The 16,980-nt window shown below is 38.8% G+C and overlaps 1 protein-coding gene across 1 annotated transcript in view; it reads left to right on the top strand.

Moving 5' to 3' along the window:
- Window positions 1-1,527: 1,527 nt before the first annotated feature.
- Window positions 1,528-16,980, top strand: part of cacna2d2b (calcium channel, voltage-dependent, alpha 2/delta subunit 2b) — a 40,749-nt gene continuing 25,296 nt past the window's right edge. The window contains exons 1-3 of the mRNA XM_003454586.5: window positions 1,528-2,007; window positions 10,069-10,150; window positions 16,214-16,330. Of these exons, the coding sequence (XP_003454634.2) occupies window positions 1,895-2,007; window positions 10,069-10,150; window positions 16,214-16,330 (312 nt within the window). The 5' untranslated portion in view covers window positions 1,528-1,894. The remainder of the gene's footprint in view (window positions 2,008-10,068; window positions 10,151-16,213; window positions 16,331-16,980) is intronic.

The following is a 16,980-nucleotide window of genomic DNA, read 5'->3' as shown; positions in this document are numbered from 1 at the left end:
AAAGTTTAAATATGTTTTTACTGATCTTTGTATTTGGTGTGACCTTGACCTTGACACAGTTTTCACCTAAATTAAATCCGCTCCAACTGTTATTAGTATCTACCGTCATACAAAATTTAAAAATGATGGGACATAAGTTCGAATGAGACTGTATTCTAAACAATACTTTAATGAGTTTATTCTAAAAAGTTCCTGGAAATTCACAAAACAGTCCCAAGCATCTTTAATTCCCCCTATAGTGCCACTGTTTTTTGCATCTCTTCCAGTGTATAACACTTCAGTAGTTCTTACTAGATAAAGATTGGCTCGTGTACAAAAGCTTGTAGCAACAGAACATCCACAGATACTCTCCTCTCCAAAACACGCTGTACAAAAAATAAAAACCAACAAGGAAGTATTGAGATTATCTTCTTTAAAACCTAAGTTTTTACTCTCACATGGGTAAATTCCTTCTTCTTTCGGCTGCTCCATTTATGGGGTGCCACAGCAGGTCATCTGCCTCGATGTCATCCTCCTCTGTCACGCCAGCCCTCTGAATGTCCTCCTTCACTACACCCATGAATCTTCTCTGTGGTCACATGTCCAAACTATCTCAAACTCGCCTCTCTAACTTTTCTAACATCCTCTGATGTACTCATTTTACTTCTGTCCATCCTGGTAACTCCCTATGAAACTGGAGCATCTTCAACTCTCTTACTTCCAGCTCGACTTCCTGTATTTTTGTCAGCGCCACTGTCTCCAAACCATACATGCAGGTCTCACTACCATCTTGTAAACCTTTCTTTTCCATCTTGTCGCTATTCTTCTGTCACAAATTACCCCTGACACTCCCTTCATTCTACCCTGGCTCTACTTTATTCTTCACCTCAGTTGTGCACTGTCTGCTGCTCTGGATGGCATTTAAACTCACCTTGCAGAAGTAGGTACCAGACAATGTTTCAGGATTCTGTACAGTTGATATATGAAGGAAAATTAACACAAAGGCAAATATTAGATGAGATCTGATTGGCAGATATTTAAAACTAAATGATTAATTAGAAGAGAAAATCCCCACTTTTAACTTCTCACACCTTCAGCATTAACATGTCCCACTTTGCAACAACCCACACATACTCTTTGTGTTTTATTTCAATTTTGTGGGACATGGTCACACTATAAAATGATCACAGATGGTTTTATAGTGTGATATTTAAAAAGAGTGGTTGAATTTTCTCACTATTTTAATGGTTAAATTAAAAAGTAAACAGCAGCTAAATTAAATGAATGATCAAACATAACCCCGTTTTTTGTATCTACTCATGCGTGACCATGACTGGGTCTCCCGGGGTCCAGTTGGTAAACTGGACCCCGGGGAGTGAAACGGGAGTTAGAAGCGTCTTGATTTTATTACATCCAGGGACCCTTCAGTACCTGAAGTGTTGCGTCTCCCTCTAAATAGAAAAACTAAATTTATGGCGATGACAAATCCCACGTGGCTCCTCAGAGATAAATAAAGCCAAACTAGATTCTTCTCCTGCTTCTCTGTTGCCTGGTGAGCGTGAGCGCGCACGGATCCACGGGCTGCTGATGAGAGAGAGAGAAAAAGAGAGCGGGCGTGGACGCGCCGGCCTGTGTGTGATTGTGGTGTTAGTGCTGCTGGTGGTGTGTATGTGTGTGGGAGCAGGAGGGGAGACTCTGCAGTGTCTTGGCAGCTGCATTAGTGCATCTCCCACCGTCCGCGATGCCTTCACGGCCAATGCCTGCCTCCTCCGCGTCCACTTGACGAGAGAAACCGAGATGAAGTCGTCGGGAAACTGAGCCGGACGTTCACACATTGCTCACTGTATGCCCCGGAGACAGTCCGGAGCGCTTCATTCACGCACCGAGAGCCCGTGACGAGAATTTTTAATGGAAAATGGCGATAGGCGAAAGGTCTTGCAGCATCGTCTGCTTGCTATCTATCCAGATTATCTTCATTTTCAGCGCATCGTGGCCTGGAGCGCAGGGTCTCTTCCCCCAGCAATACACGTAAGTAACCCTCAGTGAAAACGCAGCCGGGCTCCGATGGGAGACAACTTTGGGCTTGACCACTTCGCTTTGCCACCAGGAGATACTCCAGTCACCCTGCATGCTTTATCTTCTGCTATTATGTAATTTGACAGGGTTGGCGATTACATCAATGTAAAGGCAGGTTATTTAAAGAGCTGGAAGGTGTAGTCCACGCTATGATATATAGGGGTATATAGGTATATTTGCAGGGTTAAATGAGCAATCATATTTCAGTGTTCCTCCCAAGCAGAAGACCCCATACTGTAAGTGTTTGTACATCAAGTTAGGCAAAATTAGGAGCATCTGGCAAATGATTAATCCTTCCTATTACCATGTGATGAGTTAGAGCCTTCATCTGATGTTCTGCACACAGAAGATCTGAGGGTTTTACCCAATGGACGACTGTGAATATTAACTTTGACTTTCTCAAAAACCTGTTTAAAAACAGAAAACAAACAAAAAATTAAAACTGCGAGGACATACAGGGAAGTTTAAGGTGAGCTAGACTGTGGCTTTAATTAGTTGAGCTATTTGGAGCATTTCTATTTGACATGCAACATTAAGTCTGTGCAGTCATAAAACTGGTAAGTCTCTTTTCCTTGTTTCCCCTGCTGTTCTTGTGCTCCACTCAGTGCTAGATCTTTCCATGATGGCTTGAAAAAAAAAAATCATCAAACAGTCCTATCATTTCCTACAACCTCTTGATGAAACCGCACTGTGCACTGTACAACACAAGTACTCAAAGCTTCGGAGTAGCCTACTAGTACGGTGCCTACTATTTAGCACAGCAGAAGAAAGGTGTGGTTTTACTGTGGCTTCTTGCTGAAGGCTGCATTCGAAATACCATTTCCCCTTGTTTTTCAATCAGTCTCCTGCCCAGTTCTTCAATCCTAACCTTTAACCCGTTACAGTTAAGTACAGCTGGCACTTAACTTGAGACTATCTGGGCCCAACTCCAGGCTCAGCGATCAGGCTGCTCAGGAGGGAGGAACAGGCCAGATGGTCCACTCATCTCCAGGGCACATGCTGAAGAATTTCTGGCCAATCACAACTGGAGATATGAGGTTTATTTACCAATTAGAAAAGAGGGGTCTATTCTATAAACCAGTCAAGTGTGGGCGTGTGCATATGTGTGTGTTTTATGATGAATTGGGTTATTTCAAGCTGCTGCTTTCTCCTCCTCCTCCTCCTTTCTGCTGCTTTTTTCTGCTGAGTGCTCTGAAACAGCTCCATAGTCTTGTGCCCTGGGTCGCTTCGGCTAAGCTAAATGAAGCGGTATTGCAACGCTGTAGAACAGCTTCTCATTCCAATTAAGAATTAATACTGCAGCAGCGTGGATTTATACCACTTCTCCCTCTCTCGCTTTGCTCTTTCTCCTCCCACCCTTTCTGTCTTGACACTGCCTCTCCCTGCTGATAGATAGATAGATAGATAGATAGATAGATAGATAGATAGATAGATAGATAGATAGATAGATAGATGCTACAAAAAATATGTGTTTTTGTAGTAATAACCTGCCATGCTGCAGGCATTGCAATCTGCCTTCCTCATGTTCTGACATCTAGAACATCAATCCAAACACCATATTTAGCATTGGGGGAAAATCTAATATTTTTATATGTTATTTTATTGCAGTTATTCTCAGACTGCAAATGAGCTCATGACCTGTAAAAGTTTACATTAGAAATATGTGTTTTGAGAACATTGATCAAAATACTTTTGTTAAAGTACTCAAATTCAAATTGGAGGTACTTTCACTTTACTCGAGTACAACCTTTTTTATTCTGCATCAGATTTCAGCTTCTGTTATTTACTACTGCTATTTGAAGCTTGACCATAATAAAGTCATGCTAAAAGTATTTTGCTTAGTGGATGAAACTTTGCATAAACCTTGCCTATGGCACAGTGGGTCCCAACGTTTATACAGCGTACAAAAATATTTTATACAAATCCCACAATCACATTTATTTTTACATTTAACACATTCATAATACAGAATTGAATGTCAGGTTAGAGTGGTGTGTCACAATACAATGAATCAGAGAACTATACTATAATAATCATAGTGTATGTATGTTTGCATGAATAACATGTATAAAACCTCCTGGAGGTATCACAGTGATATCGTTATTTTAACTTATTTTGGATGCAGCGATGAATTTAATGAAAATCTGATATTATGTCATCACTAATATGGCACATATGACACCTTGAATGGGGCTGTTTTTGGCAGCGAGTACTTTTGTTTTGCTGCCTTGATGCACGTTTTATGTACTTCGCCTATCACTGCAAAATCATGTGTAAAATGCAACACGTGGAGTTGTAACAGGGCAGAGAAGAAATCTTCTTTTAGTTAAATCCACAATGCTGATCTTTCTCTCAAGGCCGCTGCTGGTGTTGCAGTAGAACTCAGTGTCTCGAGTAGCTTTGTGTTTTTGCACAGCACATGAACAGACATTAAAGGAAGCAGGTCATGTGTTAACAAAGCCAGGTACTGTTGTCAAAAGAAGATTTTTGTTTGCGGGATGGAATTTGAGGAGCAGCAAGATATGGATAGAACTGAGCAAGCATCAGTAATGGCGGATAAGACAGTTTATGAGCAGCATAAAAAGAGGCGGGTTGCAAAGTGGCAGTCAGCTTGTCTCTGTCTGATCTAATTACTGATTTCCAGTAACCCAAACCATAGATAACCATAGATAGATAGATAGATAGATGCTTTATGGCTTTTCCGTCTGCTCCTTATACCCCACCTATGGCTCAGCTGTTCCTCTCAACCTTTTGCTCTCTCTGCTGTAAGTGAATATGGGTCACATCATGTAGTGCTTCTCTATCTGTCTTCACAGCGCTGTGTGACTATAGCCGGTAACAGAGTAGAGGCACAAGAGTGCTTTGCTGTGTGGCCCCTGTACTTGGTTTTCTGATGTCCCACAGGGCTTAAGAGGAAATGGAGCACACAGTCAAAAACTTTAGATTGTGCTTCAGCGGCACTGACTCACAGGGTCGAAGCTGCTCTGCAGTCATGTAACAAACCTAATTTAGACACAACTTTTTGAGGGCGTTTTAACTGAAACTGTGAAGAAGGAAGCTTGGTGTCTTCAGTAAGCTATATGCCTTATTTCAGAAAGACATTAAAGTTACATTTTACCAACAAATCTTTCCTGTATGTGGAAAAAAAAGTTAACTTTTAGTCGGTTTGTGGGTACAACAGGACACTAGTCCCCTATATGATTGCATACTGTGCTGTCTTCAGCTAGTTGTGAGGAAAATGTGGAGAAATGCACAGCTGTCAGTCCAAAATGGTAGCATGAGAAAAGCTCAATTTTTGGAGCCAGCAGCAGCTGTTGTCAAAATTCGGACGTGCCAGAAACTCAGGATAGTATTCTCACCACTGCAGTAAACCAGATCTGCAAAGATTTTATAATAACACACAACAGAGTAGCCGGCACAACAAAGTGTGCACTGTTTTTTGTGTAAAGTAAATAAATAAAATGCTTTGTAGCATTTTCAGTAAAAAGTGTGATAAAAAAAAGTGTTTTTATCCAGGTTTGAGTGTTGCAGAAAGGCCACATATTCATAATGCTGATTCTTTTCTTTTTTTTTTAATCTTTGAAGATTAACCCCACACATTTTTTTTAGCAAATGTCAAAACATATGGGATGCAGATGGAGGACGTGTGTTAATGAAGCAGTGATGGCATCTGACGTGCTTCGGCTTTGGGATTGCTCAGTGTGTTCAGGATTGTAAACATGATATTGTTTTGCACCATGTGACATTTAAGCAACCTGTAGGATTGCTGGGATTAATGTAACTGATTGCCCAATTTATAGGTGCCTTCTAAAGAAATCCTAGCATCTGCGACAAAGTCTTTTTGTCTGTATCTACTTTGCTCCTCCTGCCTTTGGATTTGCTCCTTTTGCAGTTTTAAATGAATGAGAAAGTTATCATTGCAACAGGTTATGCATACAGAGTATCTATTTGTAGTCTGGGTTTCACTGACCAATCACATGCGAACGAAGCAATTTAGCTTTTAGTGGCTCTCCTCTAAAATGCATCTGCATTTGGAAGCAGTCAGTAATAATGACTGGTGCATGCAACAGCAAGTCTTGGCATGGCTTGGATATCTGCTGGTTACACCGGAAGCCCCGAAAAATGGACCACTGCCTCCAAAGGCTGAGTCAGCAGACAAATTGACTGTTTTCCAGACTGATGACAAAGTAGCTAAATGCAAAAAATCAGTCTTTAAAAACAAACAAACAATATTTTAATAATATTCTAAATATTTTTAGTTAATCAAATTAATGTAATCCAGATTTAATAGCACCAGCAACCTGAGAACGCTTTGGAACAGAGTGCATTTTAAAGGCTTTATTTAAAGCGTTAGATATTTTTCCAATTGCATCCCTCTATACAGAGGGAAAAGGAAAGTGTGCATGCGGTTTCTCTTTTCCACAGCACTCCTCGCTTATTTCTACCACTGCCTCGAACACCTCAAGGTAAAAAAGAAATTCACTTTCAAATAGATCTGTGTGAAGACATGTCAGGCATTCAGTCTTATAATAATCTTAAATGGGCCTTTAAAGTGATACTCTTGATGTTGCTGGATTTGAAAAAAAAAAAAGGTTATATCTTAGTTTCTGTACACGGTTCCTGTAGCTGGGCACTTCCCAGAAACCCAGAAGTAAATTATCACTTCAAATAGAAGAATGTGAAAGTGTCTCGCACCGTATTAAGAGCTGTCTGATCTTCATCAGGTCTGCGCGTCCTCGATTTCAGCTGGGCTAGAAAAAAGAAAGAAAAAGAATTCTTTGCAGCATCCAAAAAGCTGTCTTCCTGTGGATTCGGGCAGTTGAGTGAAGATTTGTGGCTTGTCTGACAGCAGAAACAAGCCCAACAAGACTTTAATCAGTGCTGTTGTCTTGTAACTCTGCTGGGAGCTGTCTGACTGATAATGAATCGACTCTCTGGGCACTTACAGGTCTGATTAATTGATTTCCTGGTTTGACTTATTTAGGTAGAAACTCAAATGAATATTTCATCTCCAGAAACTTTTCTTAAATCTGGCTGAAGTGAACTACAGGATTGCAGGGGAATAGACAGTAAGATAGTCAGAGCATAACACAAATTGTGTGTTGAATATGATATAGTTTAGTGTATAGTCTTTTAAAGCACATTTTTACATTTGTGTAGTAATGGTTGACTGCAAAATTTTAAAGGAAACTGATTTTTATACTGCAGGATCCTTCTTTTGTTCTGGTAGGTTGTGTAGGATTGGGTGCTGCTTTGAAATCGCAGCTTGCGATGTGATTATGCCACAGCATTTATTATTTAAAATGGAAGAGCACATGCTGTGCTATATTTATGGTATTGATTTAAGTGCAAAATTCTTATTTAAATGAGTAGTTGAAGGAAGGCCGTACATTTAGTTAAAATACATTCATGGAATAGGATAACATATTTAGTTACCCTAAAAGAATTCAGCACACGTAGTAATGGAATATCTGGAATTTCATAAATCTGGTCCTTCAAGCGTTTCCCCCTCTTATTCTGTATTTGCATTTTTCATTTGTAAAAAAAAAAACTTCAGTGTAATAAGTACAGAAAAGTCCAACAATAATAATAAAAATAATATTATGTACTTTGAAACTTGAGAATCCAATCAGAGGTGTGAAATCAGAGGTGTGATCCAATCAGAGTAGTAGCAAATTCAAACTAATTTGTTGCTGTCCTTGATAACACTGTGCCAAAGTCCACAATTTACCACAAATACAAAAGTTAGCTTTTAATTTAGCACCATGGGTGTAGTAATTAATCCACCTGCAAGGTTTTTTTTGTTCCTCCAACTCTTAATCAGACATCAGCCAATGAACTGTGAGTTTTATATCCATTCAAACTGTAGAAGTGCTACATTTTAGCTGCTTTATTACCTTGATGGCAAACATGACAGGTCAGTAAATAAAGTGATAATAAAGTGACCATTTAGTATAAAACTATACTAATGTCTCATGCAGAAGGTTTCCTTAAGCTCTCGCTCGGTCTGCTCATATTTATCTACGTGAATTCCATTTAGTAGGATTGTATGAAAACAACTGATAAATTATTTAGTGTGTTAGGCTTTGAATGTTAATGCTGCAAGGAACTGTGGAGCGGTATTGTTCCTTTTCATTTCCTATTGTATAGTTCAGTGTATCCTAAATGCTCAAGGAGATAAGAAAAGAAATGAAGCCCCTTTCCTTAGTATTTAGAGAAAAGAGTGCCACTTAGATATTTCCATGCCGGTTCACTCAGTTAGGAACCTTTCCAGGCATAAAAAGACTATTTGACTCCAACCTAATTATTTTAGTCATGAATTACCCTTTGTGTGGTAGGTTGACTGACATTATAGAAGTAATTAGTGATATATCATCTCCAAACAAGTGCGTTTTCCCCTAAAGAACATTTTTAATGTTTTCAAAATAGCTGTCCCCAATGTCAGAGCATCAGTGTTTACTTTTCTTTTATGGGCAGTACTTGTCAACTGGGCAAACTCCACATGGAGATGCGGAGGAGGTCTTGAATTGAGGTTTGTCTGATGTTGCCCTTTCTCACATAACAAAACACTCAAAACGGAGCAGCCCACTTCACACACATTCGAGCTTCATTTGGTTTAAGGGAGGGAGCCTGCATGATGACCATTTACCCGCCTGTGTGTCAGACGTTTCCCCACATGAGTCATATGGTCTTTGTGCTAGGGAGCAGGCATTTTGGACACCTTTAAATGTCTGATGTCTGAAAAATTCAGGGCCGCAGTAGATGTGTGAAAACAGCTAGAGATTTGTGAATGCTGAATGCATATGCAGAAAATCAAAATCAACAAAATCAGTAGGATGAAAAGTAGAGAAGGTTTGGTGCCATTTCTGTGTTTTACATATATAGTGTATTTAAATGTTTTCCCCTCCAAACACTATGTTACACCATCAAGGTCAAATTTAAGGTCAAACTTGATCATCACTGGCTTTTATTCCACAGTGTCCCAGGTTTTCAGTTGTGACTGCTTGTTTTGTGTTTCACCTTTAATTAAATATCGTCCGGTCTCATGTGAGGATTACACTGGATACATAACAGATTGGATCATGGACATACAGGGAATACTGTGTGAAAGCGAGCCCGAGAATAGTCCTCCCAACAGTGTCTGTTTAAATCTGACAAATAGTCTCTCTGCTGTATTGATACGAGAATAGTTTTCTGTTTTTTGATCGAATAGAAAACAATGAATGAAGTTTTAGTTTATTGGGATTTCTTGGATTAACCAGTCCGCATCTTGAAAGGTTACTAGGGAAGACACTGAGTATGTGAGTGTAGCTTGTAGTATAAAGCACTTTCAGCAATCAGTAAGATTTCAGTTGTTCAGATGTCCAGACATTGAATTACTCAGCTGTAGACCTGCTCCATACTTTTCCCTGTTGTTGTTACAAATCCCATGACTCACTGTATTTGTTTAAAAATAGTTTTCTCAGTCGCTCTGTTTGAAGAGCACTTTGCAAAACCCCAATTTCATTGATAGTTTGTGGCTATAATGTTGGCTCTTTGAAGATATTCAAACACACATTGAGTTTTTCAAAATGCAAAAACAAGAAAAGACAGATTTGTGCAGATAAGTTCAAAAACAATTACCAGTGATAATGTTTTTCTGCTCACTCTGCTGCATTGGAAGTCATTATAATTGCAGTGTGGATGCATATATTTTTTTAAAATATATATCCAAACTATATAACAATTAAAGAAATAAATGCTTATATTAAGTACAGACAAGCTTGCAAATCATATGCAATTACAGATCGTTGCAAGAGCGACATTAAAAGCATCCACACTGAGCAAAAAAGCTGTTCTCTCGCTCTGCTGTTGCAAGAAAAATGAAGCATCTTTGCATAAAACATGTGGTAATCCGTGTGCAGTTTACTGCTATTTTTGTTACATCACTGATTGTTTCTGTGAAACAGATACACCTATCTGTTTCGTTTGTTTTGCATTGTGTGACAGTCAGCCTCCGGTGTTTATCCACAGGATGATGCACTGGGCCAGGCGTATCGAGCAGGAGATTGACAGAGTCTTTCAGCACATCACTGGAGCTCAGCAGTTGAAAGGGGTGAGTGTCTGCTTCTCTCATTCATCACAGTGTTGGATAAACTCAATAAGAAGTGCACCGAGCAGAGAGGTCAGCGCGCAAATTGACTGTAACTCCATTAAGTTGAAGATCCGCAGCTAAATAGGTGCAAAAACCAAGAAAACAGTCACAGTCTGTCTCACTTAAACCACTTTGTTTCCTTGTTTGGTGGTTTTCTGGGATCCCTGCAGAGCCAATAATAAAAAAAAATGTTTTCTCAGAGCAGCCATAAATCTTTCTCTTACATTTTTTCTCTTTAGCTGTTATTTTTAGTACGTATACTCTGCTTTTAGACGTTTTAGATACATAATTTTGTATTGAGTTGTGTTTGCAATAATTATCAGTTTTGCGTGCACTGGATTATACCCCTGAAAGTGAAAGAGATGCCTCAACACACACCTACAGTGGTTAGATTTAGAATATCTGAATTGAGCTTCATGAAATCAAGAGCTTTAATAACACCTACATTCATGAATACTAATTTAGGCCTTTCATGAGCTGATCATATAATGACTGTTAATATTGAAACTGTTCATTTTTGCACACATAACAGGTATTTTCCATTAAGCTGAGTCGGAAGTCATTAATGATTGATTTTTACATTACAGGTACATTAGAGTAATCTTATCCCTGGATTCTGATGGTGTGTATGAAATTCCATATTAAATGGTTCTAGTTCTGTTTCTAAACAATATCCAGTCAACTTGGATCTCAGATTCCAACTCTGCTTCTTCCAGCTGAAGGTTGGACATCAAAGTTTTTAGTGAGCATTGCTCATGCAGAAGTAAATAATGAATTCCTGATAAATATTTTATACTTAGGATCAACTCAAAATAAAAGTTGTTTGTTTACTGAAATAAAAGAACTTTTACTGTGGAAATGTAGCTCAGTTGCACCCTAAGATAGTGTAAGCAAAAGGCTGAAATAAAAAAACCCAAAACATTTCCACTGAAGGTTTTCTAAAATGGGATTTTGATTTGTTACATTCACTGACTGCAGGTAAGTCCAGATTGTAATTGTTTTTATTTTTGTCTAATTGTTCACAGTGATCTGGTAGACCGTCATTAGGAGTGCATTCAGTTCTCTTTTACTTTTCATTTCCAGCATGTTTTCAACATTATTTAGTGTAACAGGTGGCTGGGAGGGGTTGTCCCTCTGAAGGCAAGTGCCAGAGACCAGGACCAAAGATCATCTGTAGGGGGCAAGCGATCCCTGCTCTGAGGAGGTGTGTGGGGGCGTTCCCTCAGCAGAGAGCAGTGGCACGTGTCCTCTGTTTGTGTCACACCATAGCAGATGGTCAGCCTGCAGTAATGCCTTGATGTGAAACTCACTTGTTCATTCAATCCTCATTAATCCCGCCATGCTTTTAAAACACTGCAGATCTGTTCAAGATTGTTGTCCTTCGCTTAGAAAGTTCTGTGCAGTTTTCTCTTGAAGAGGAAACTAATTTACGTCAGGCATCATTTTAATTCCTAAACCAGGGATTCACATTTATAGATAACTACAGCTGCCACAGCTAGCTGGGTGTAGAGTAGCAATTTGAGGACCCAGAAGGCTGGCAGAGCTGAAACAATTTAGGACAGGACGTAAAACTCAAAACAAGACATGAGAGACAATAACTAACAAAGTGAAACACCAACTAAACTAAAGACTGAGATAAGGAAAGTCACAGAACATGAAACACTGATGAGGCTAGAACAATAAACCAATATACAAGAAAACTCAAGTACCCAAACTCTAATAATAAACTCTGTGAATACTGAATTCAGTTCAGTTCTTCTAGCGTCAACAATAGTCACCTCAAGGCTAACTAGAACTTGAACATAACATCCTAAAATAAATTTGAGAACAGCAAACATAACTTAGCCTCATTTAGAAACCTAGGATTGAAGAACAGGAAAAACAACAAAACTCCCAAATTCCCAAAGAACATTACAACATTGGCCTCTGGGATGAATTCTCACTTGACTTTAGGTTTCTAGTTCTTTCTGCTGGCAGAAACAATAACTCAAACAAATCAGCATCTTTTAGTGTTAAAGAAAGCCGACACATCTGTACAGGTCAAATTAGGACACCTTGTACAAGCCATCAAAAGTAATAAGGCTAAAGTCTGCAGCTCTCCTAGAAATTTTGTTGGGCAGTTTTGAGCTAAATGCTAACGTGTTAACAATGGCAATGTTAACGTTGCTGTGGTCAGTCAGGGCTGACATCCTGACTGTCCAGTTCAGCTCTTGCACCTTTCTGAAGTGACATTTTCATGTGTTCCATACATTTCACTGAAAAAAAGGTGCTTCTATGAAACAGGTCACATCAACATCTGCTATGTAAGAGTATTTGGTTCTTAAACCGGTCAGAATGGCAAAAAAGAACGAAGGACGATGTGACTCTGTACCGACAAGAAGTATTAGTACGTTAGCACAATAGCACTGGCTATGTAGCATGCACAACAGATGATAATGGGAATGTTATGAGTTTTATATGCAATTGGGCACAAAGCAAATCACAGTATGGGTTAAACAGTCTCACCACAAAGAATAAGAGGAAAACAGAACCTTTTCTTTCTCATGGTAAATTACTAAATTCATTGTCTTATAACCATAGATGTCAGAATTGCAGTGGATATCCATTAAGACTTAGTGTATTTCAGTTTGAACTTGTGTTGTGGACCAACAGCTTATATACAGAGGGGAAATAAGCATTGAACGTGCCAACATTTTCACACTAAACATATTTTTAATGGGGCTATAGATGTGAAATTTTCTGATGTAATCTAGACATAGAAAGAAATTAAAACAAATAAGTCCAAAAAGGAACTTATGTGTAATAAAGTGAAATGACACAGGTATAAATTGTTTTGAAATCTCTCTGCATTTTAAAAGCAGCCGTACCCCAAATTAATATCAGCTGGTTCAGTCCTATTTGATGGCCTATGAAAAGGTTTTTCATTGGCACGGTGTCACACAAGAAGCATCTCGTTATGAATAAAAGCAAAAAGCTCCGTCAAGACTGTAGCGACCTTGTTGTTGCAAAACGTACTGATAGCGTTGGGTATGAATGTTCCAGTGAGCTCTAAGGCTGGAAATAAGAACCATTTCTTATAGTAGTTCAGTTTCTGTTCCTGTTTCTAAAGTAGAATCACTGTGGCGATCACTTTAAAGTCTCTTTGTGCTGTTGGCTTTGTGTTCATACCTAAATACTAAGAGAAAAATCATGTGTGTCCTCATGAAGCTGATAGATCGACCCGATCAATCACCTGACTTGCATTTCATCTCAATAGCTCTGTTAGAAATATATTTAATGAGGAAAATGCTACCAGGTTCAATACTTACGTTCCTACATGGTTGTTATCTATGTTTTACCCACATAATGCGTGTCCTCAGTGGTGCTCCTTGGTTGATTCTACACAAGACCTAGTTCTTCACAGACAGCACAGTTCACAGAAACACCCTGTTCATCGCTGCATGTTCCCATCTGTGCAGCATGGGCCAGTAAAGCATCTGGTCAGTATTCAACATTTGGGACATTTTAAAGTTAGGGAAGAAAGCTAATTTTAGGGGAAAAGCCCTCTTGCAGTCTGTATGTATGCCTGCCAAACAGATTCATCCAGATCACTGCCTTTCTTTTTGGCTTATCTTAATTCTTTCTCCAACATCTTTGCATGTGGGATAGATAGACCTAAAATACAGTAAGCATACAATAAGATGCTGTAAAATAATATTCTCTTTGCGTATTGGATGACAACAAGGAGATCCTACTCTGTGTGTATTAATACATAATTGAAACGTTTTGCCATAGAGAGATATGAAATTTATAAATAATAAAAAATGCCAGGCACCTTTTTTTTTTTTTTTACTACAAAACTAATATCTGAATCTGAAAACTGAAAACCTGATAACTAAGCAACAAATGTACACCTGTTCAACTGCCTGTTAATGCAAATATCTAGCCAATACCAGCCAATAACATGGCAGCAACCCGATGCATTTGGTTCATGTAGACTAAAGGTGACCTGTTAAAGTTAGACTGATCATCAGATTGGGAAAGGAAGGTGATTTGAGTGAATTTGATCATGGCATGGTTGTGGATGCCAGACAGGCTGGCTTGATTATTTCAGAAAATGGTGATCTGCTGGGAATTCCCCGCACAACCATCTCTAATGTTTACAGAGAACACAAGAGAGAAAATATCCACTGAGTAGTAGTTCTCTGGTTGAGAAATGTCTTATTGATCAGAAGTCAGAGGTTAAACACTCTGTGTTAAGAAGAAGAGTCAAAAATAACTAAAAACAACCAAACAAATGTTGAAGCAGATGGTCTATAGCAGCAGACGACCACACCATCTAAACTTCACTGCAGTTGTAATGCTCTCCATTTGTCCCGGGTGTGTTGACCTTTTTTTGCACATTATTCTGTTTCTGTATTTATTTGCTATGAGTCAAAGTAACATTGCTGCACTCACTATCCCGGGTTTGTTTGTGTAAGCATTCTGTTTCCGGCAAATCAAACATTTTCCAAATTAAGGCAAATACTCAGTTACATGTTTCTTTATATTTTATTATGTTACAGATTAAGTCATTTGTTCATATTTTCTTTGTTCTTTCTTTTCAGTCTTCATGTAGGTCAGGTGTGGGGAAAGGCCTGCCTAGCATTTCCAAATTAAGTGCATTTTAAAGTGCTGATGATGTCACACATGACATCAGCAGGCTGAACCAAGAGGAGGGGTTTCTTTTATCATAGAAATGCTTCCTTTTGTTTGTTACCAGGTCTAAAGGGATTTGTTGAATTTTTTTTTTTTCGTTAATACAGCCATTTAGTGTGTAAATGTGCTAATCAGAAGTGTGAGGAGGTTTTTGTCCTTTTCAATCAACTATGTAGAGTTTTAGATCACTCAGCTCTAGTGAGTGGTACTGGCTGGGCTAACTGAAGGGAGATTGATGGCCCTATATATAGTCAGTCTCTGCCAGGCTCTGAGGAGAGGGGAGAGGTGAGCTGTGTTACCAAATCTATGTATTTTGAGTTTTGTTAATTAAGTTACTTTGGGGGGAAGTTTTGTTAAGTTTCATGTAGGATGGGGTTCACTGTAAATAAATTGCTCACCTCTGGAAACCCAAAATGCTGAGTCTGCTTCCCTACCACCTTCCTTGACGTTCGAGTCTGACTACTTTACACAATCCAATAGAGCACCTTAGAGATGTGGTGGATGTGTACCTGACAGATCTACAGCAACTCTTTGATGCTGTCATGTCAATATGAACCAGAATGTTTTCAGCACCTTGATGAATCAGCGCCATTAAAAATTAAGGCAGAAGGCAAAAGAGCCTAAACCAGCACTAGCAGCGTGGCCACGATTTAAGCTCTAAGAATTTCAAAGCAGAAATTATTCTAAATATTGTGGAAGGTATTGCTCTTAAATAAAATCATTACTCAATACAGCTCCACCCACTATCAGTCCTGTGTGATTCCCAGATGTCCCCCTGTACCAAAGCTGTACAGCAGGTGCTCTGAATTTTGCTTTCTCTGTGCGGTCTAATTCAAATTCAGACCCTGCAGAGAAAAGCATTAAGAGCATCATTTGGGTGTATCAAGCTTAAGACCCCCATGTGTATAACACGCATCTAATTTGAAGAAAGTCAGCTGTGTGATACAAATATGCCTTTTTAACTTAAGCATAAATGAACTCTAATGTAAATTACTTTCTGTATGTTTTTTTATAACATGGTGATCATTGCACATAAAATTACTTTGGGTGCTTCAGTGTGAAAACAGTGTTCATAAATGCTTATGCATGAAAGGAGACATCTTAGAATTGGACTGTACACGCAGACACAGCAAGTGCGCCTTCAATGAACAGATGAGCTTTGAATCTTACAGCTCGGTCTCAGACACTCTGTCAGTGTCCTTTTTTGTTCTGCAGGTTCATGAAAGAAAACGATTTATTCACAGATAACTTATCCGGAAAAGTCAGCAGGAGTGGGGTTTGCAGTCCATATAGTGTTGAGCTCTTGATCTCTCATGTTTTTAACAGCTGTCCATTCAAACTTTACAGATATACAATGAAGAAAGGCGTCGGTTTAGTCTGGTGAAGAATCAGCCTCGGAAGATTGTTGAAAAAGTGGCCTCGGATATTGAGAAACTTCTGGCTAAAAAGCGCAAAGCACTTGATGTAAGTATATGTTTCCTCAAGTTTTGTATTTTTGTCTTGTGATTTTTAAATATTAATTTCTTATTGAAGCAAAGTGATCTCTCTGTTTTAGAAGGTTCTAACTTCCTGGTAATTTCATATGTAAGGTTTGAATATAATTTACATCTCCTGCCATAATCACACAATGTTGCTTTAAAAAACACGTGTAAAAGAAACGCCCTACTTATCACAACATAAAATAATCTGATCCTTCTCATTTTTCTAATATTAGATAAATACAATCTCACATATTACACTGTGTCCTTATTTAATAACCAAAAATCAAACTGCAGAATTAGTGTGTGAAAATCCAACTAAACATTTACTAAATCTAAGGGAGTTAGGAGGTGTTGATAATCAGATATACCCAGTTAACCGATCATCATCAAGTATGTGCACCTCTCTGAAAGAAAAAGATTTATCAGTTTGCTGGTCTGGAGCATTCAGTTGTGTGTTAGCACAGTGCCATGGAGGAAAAAATTTCAGCAATGATCTCAGAGAAACAATTATTGCTGCTGCTGTCAATTTGGGAAGGATTATAAAACCATTTCCAATATAGCGAGAAATGTTATTCACGAGGGTAAAAGCCTCAAAACAGCTGCCAATCTTCACTGGAGTGGATATCACAGCAA

The sequence above is a fragment of the Oreochromis niloticus genome, linkage group LG5 (genome assembly GCF_001858045.2).
Source record: "Oreochromis niloticus isolate F11D_XX linkage group LG5, O_niloticus_UMD_NMBU, whole genome shotgun sequence".
In the NCBI taxonomy this organism is placed as follows: Eukaryota; Metazoa; Chordata; class Actinopteri; order Cichliformes; family Cichlidae; genus Oreochromis; species Oreochromis niloticus.
Note: the sequence above shows the minus strand (reverse complement) of the source record. Positions and strands in the feature narration are given on the sequence as shown.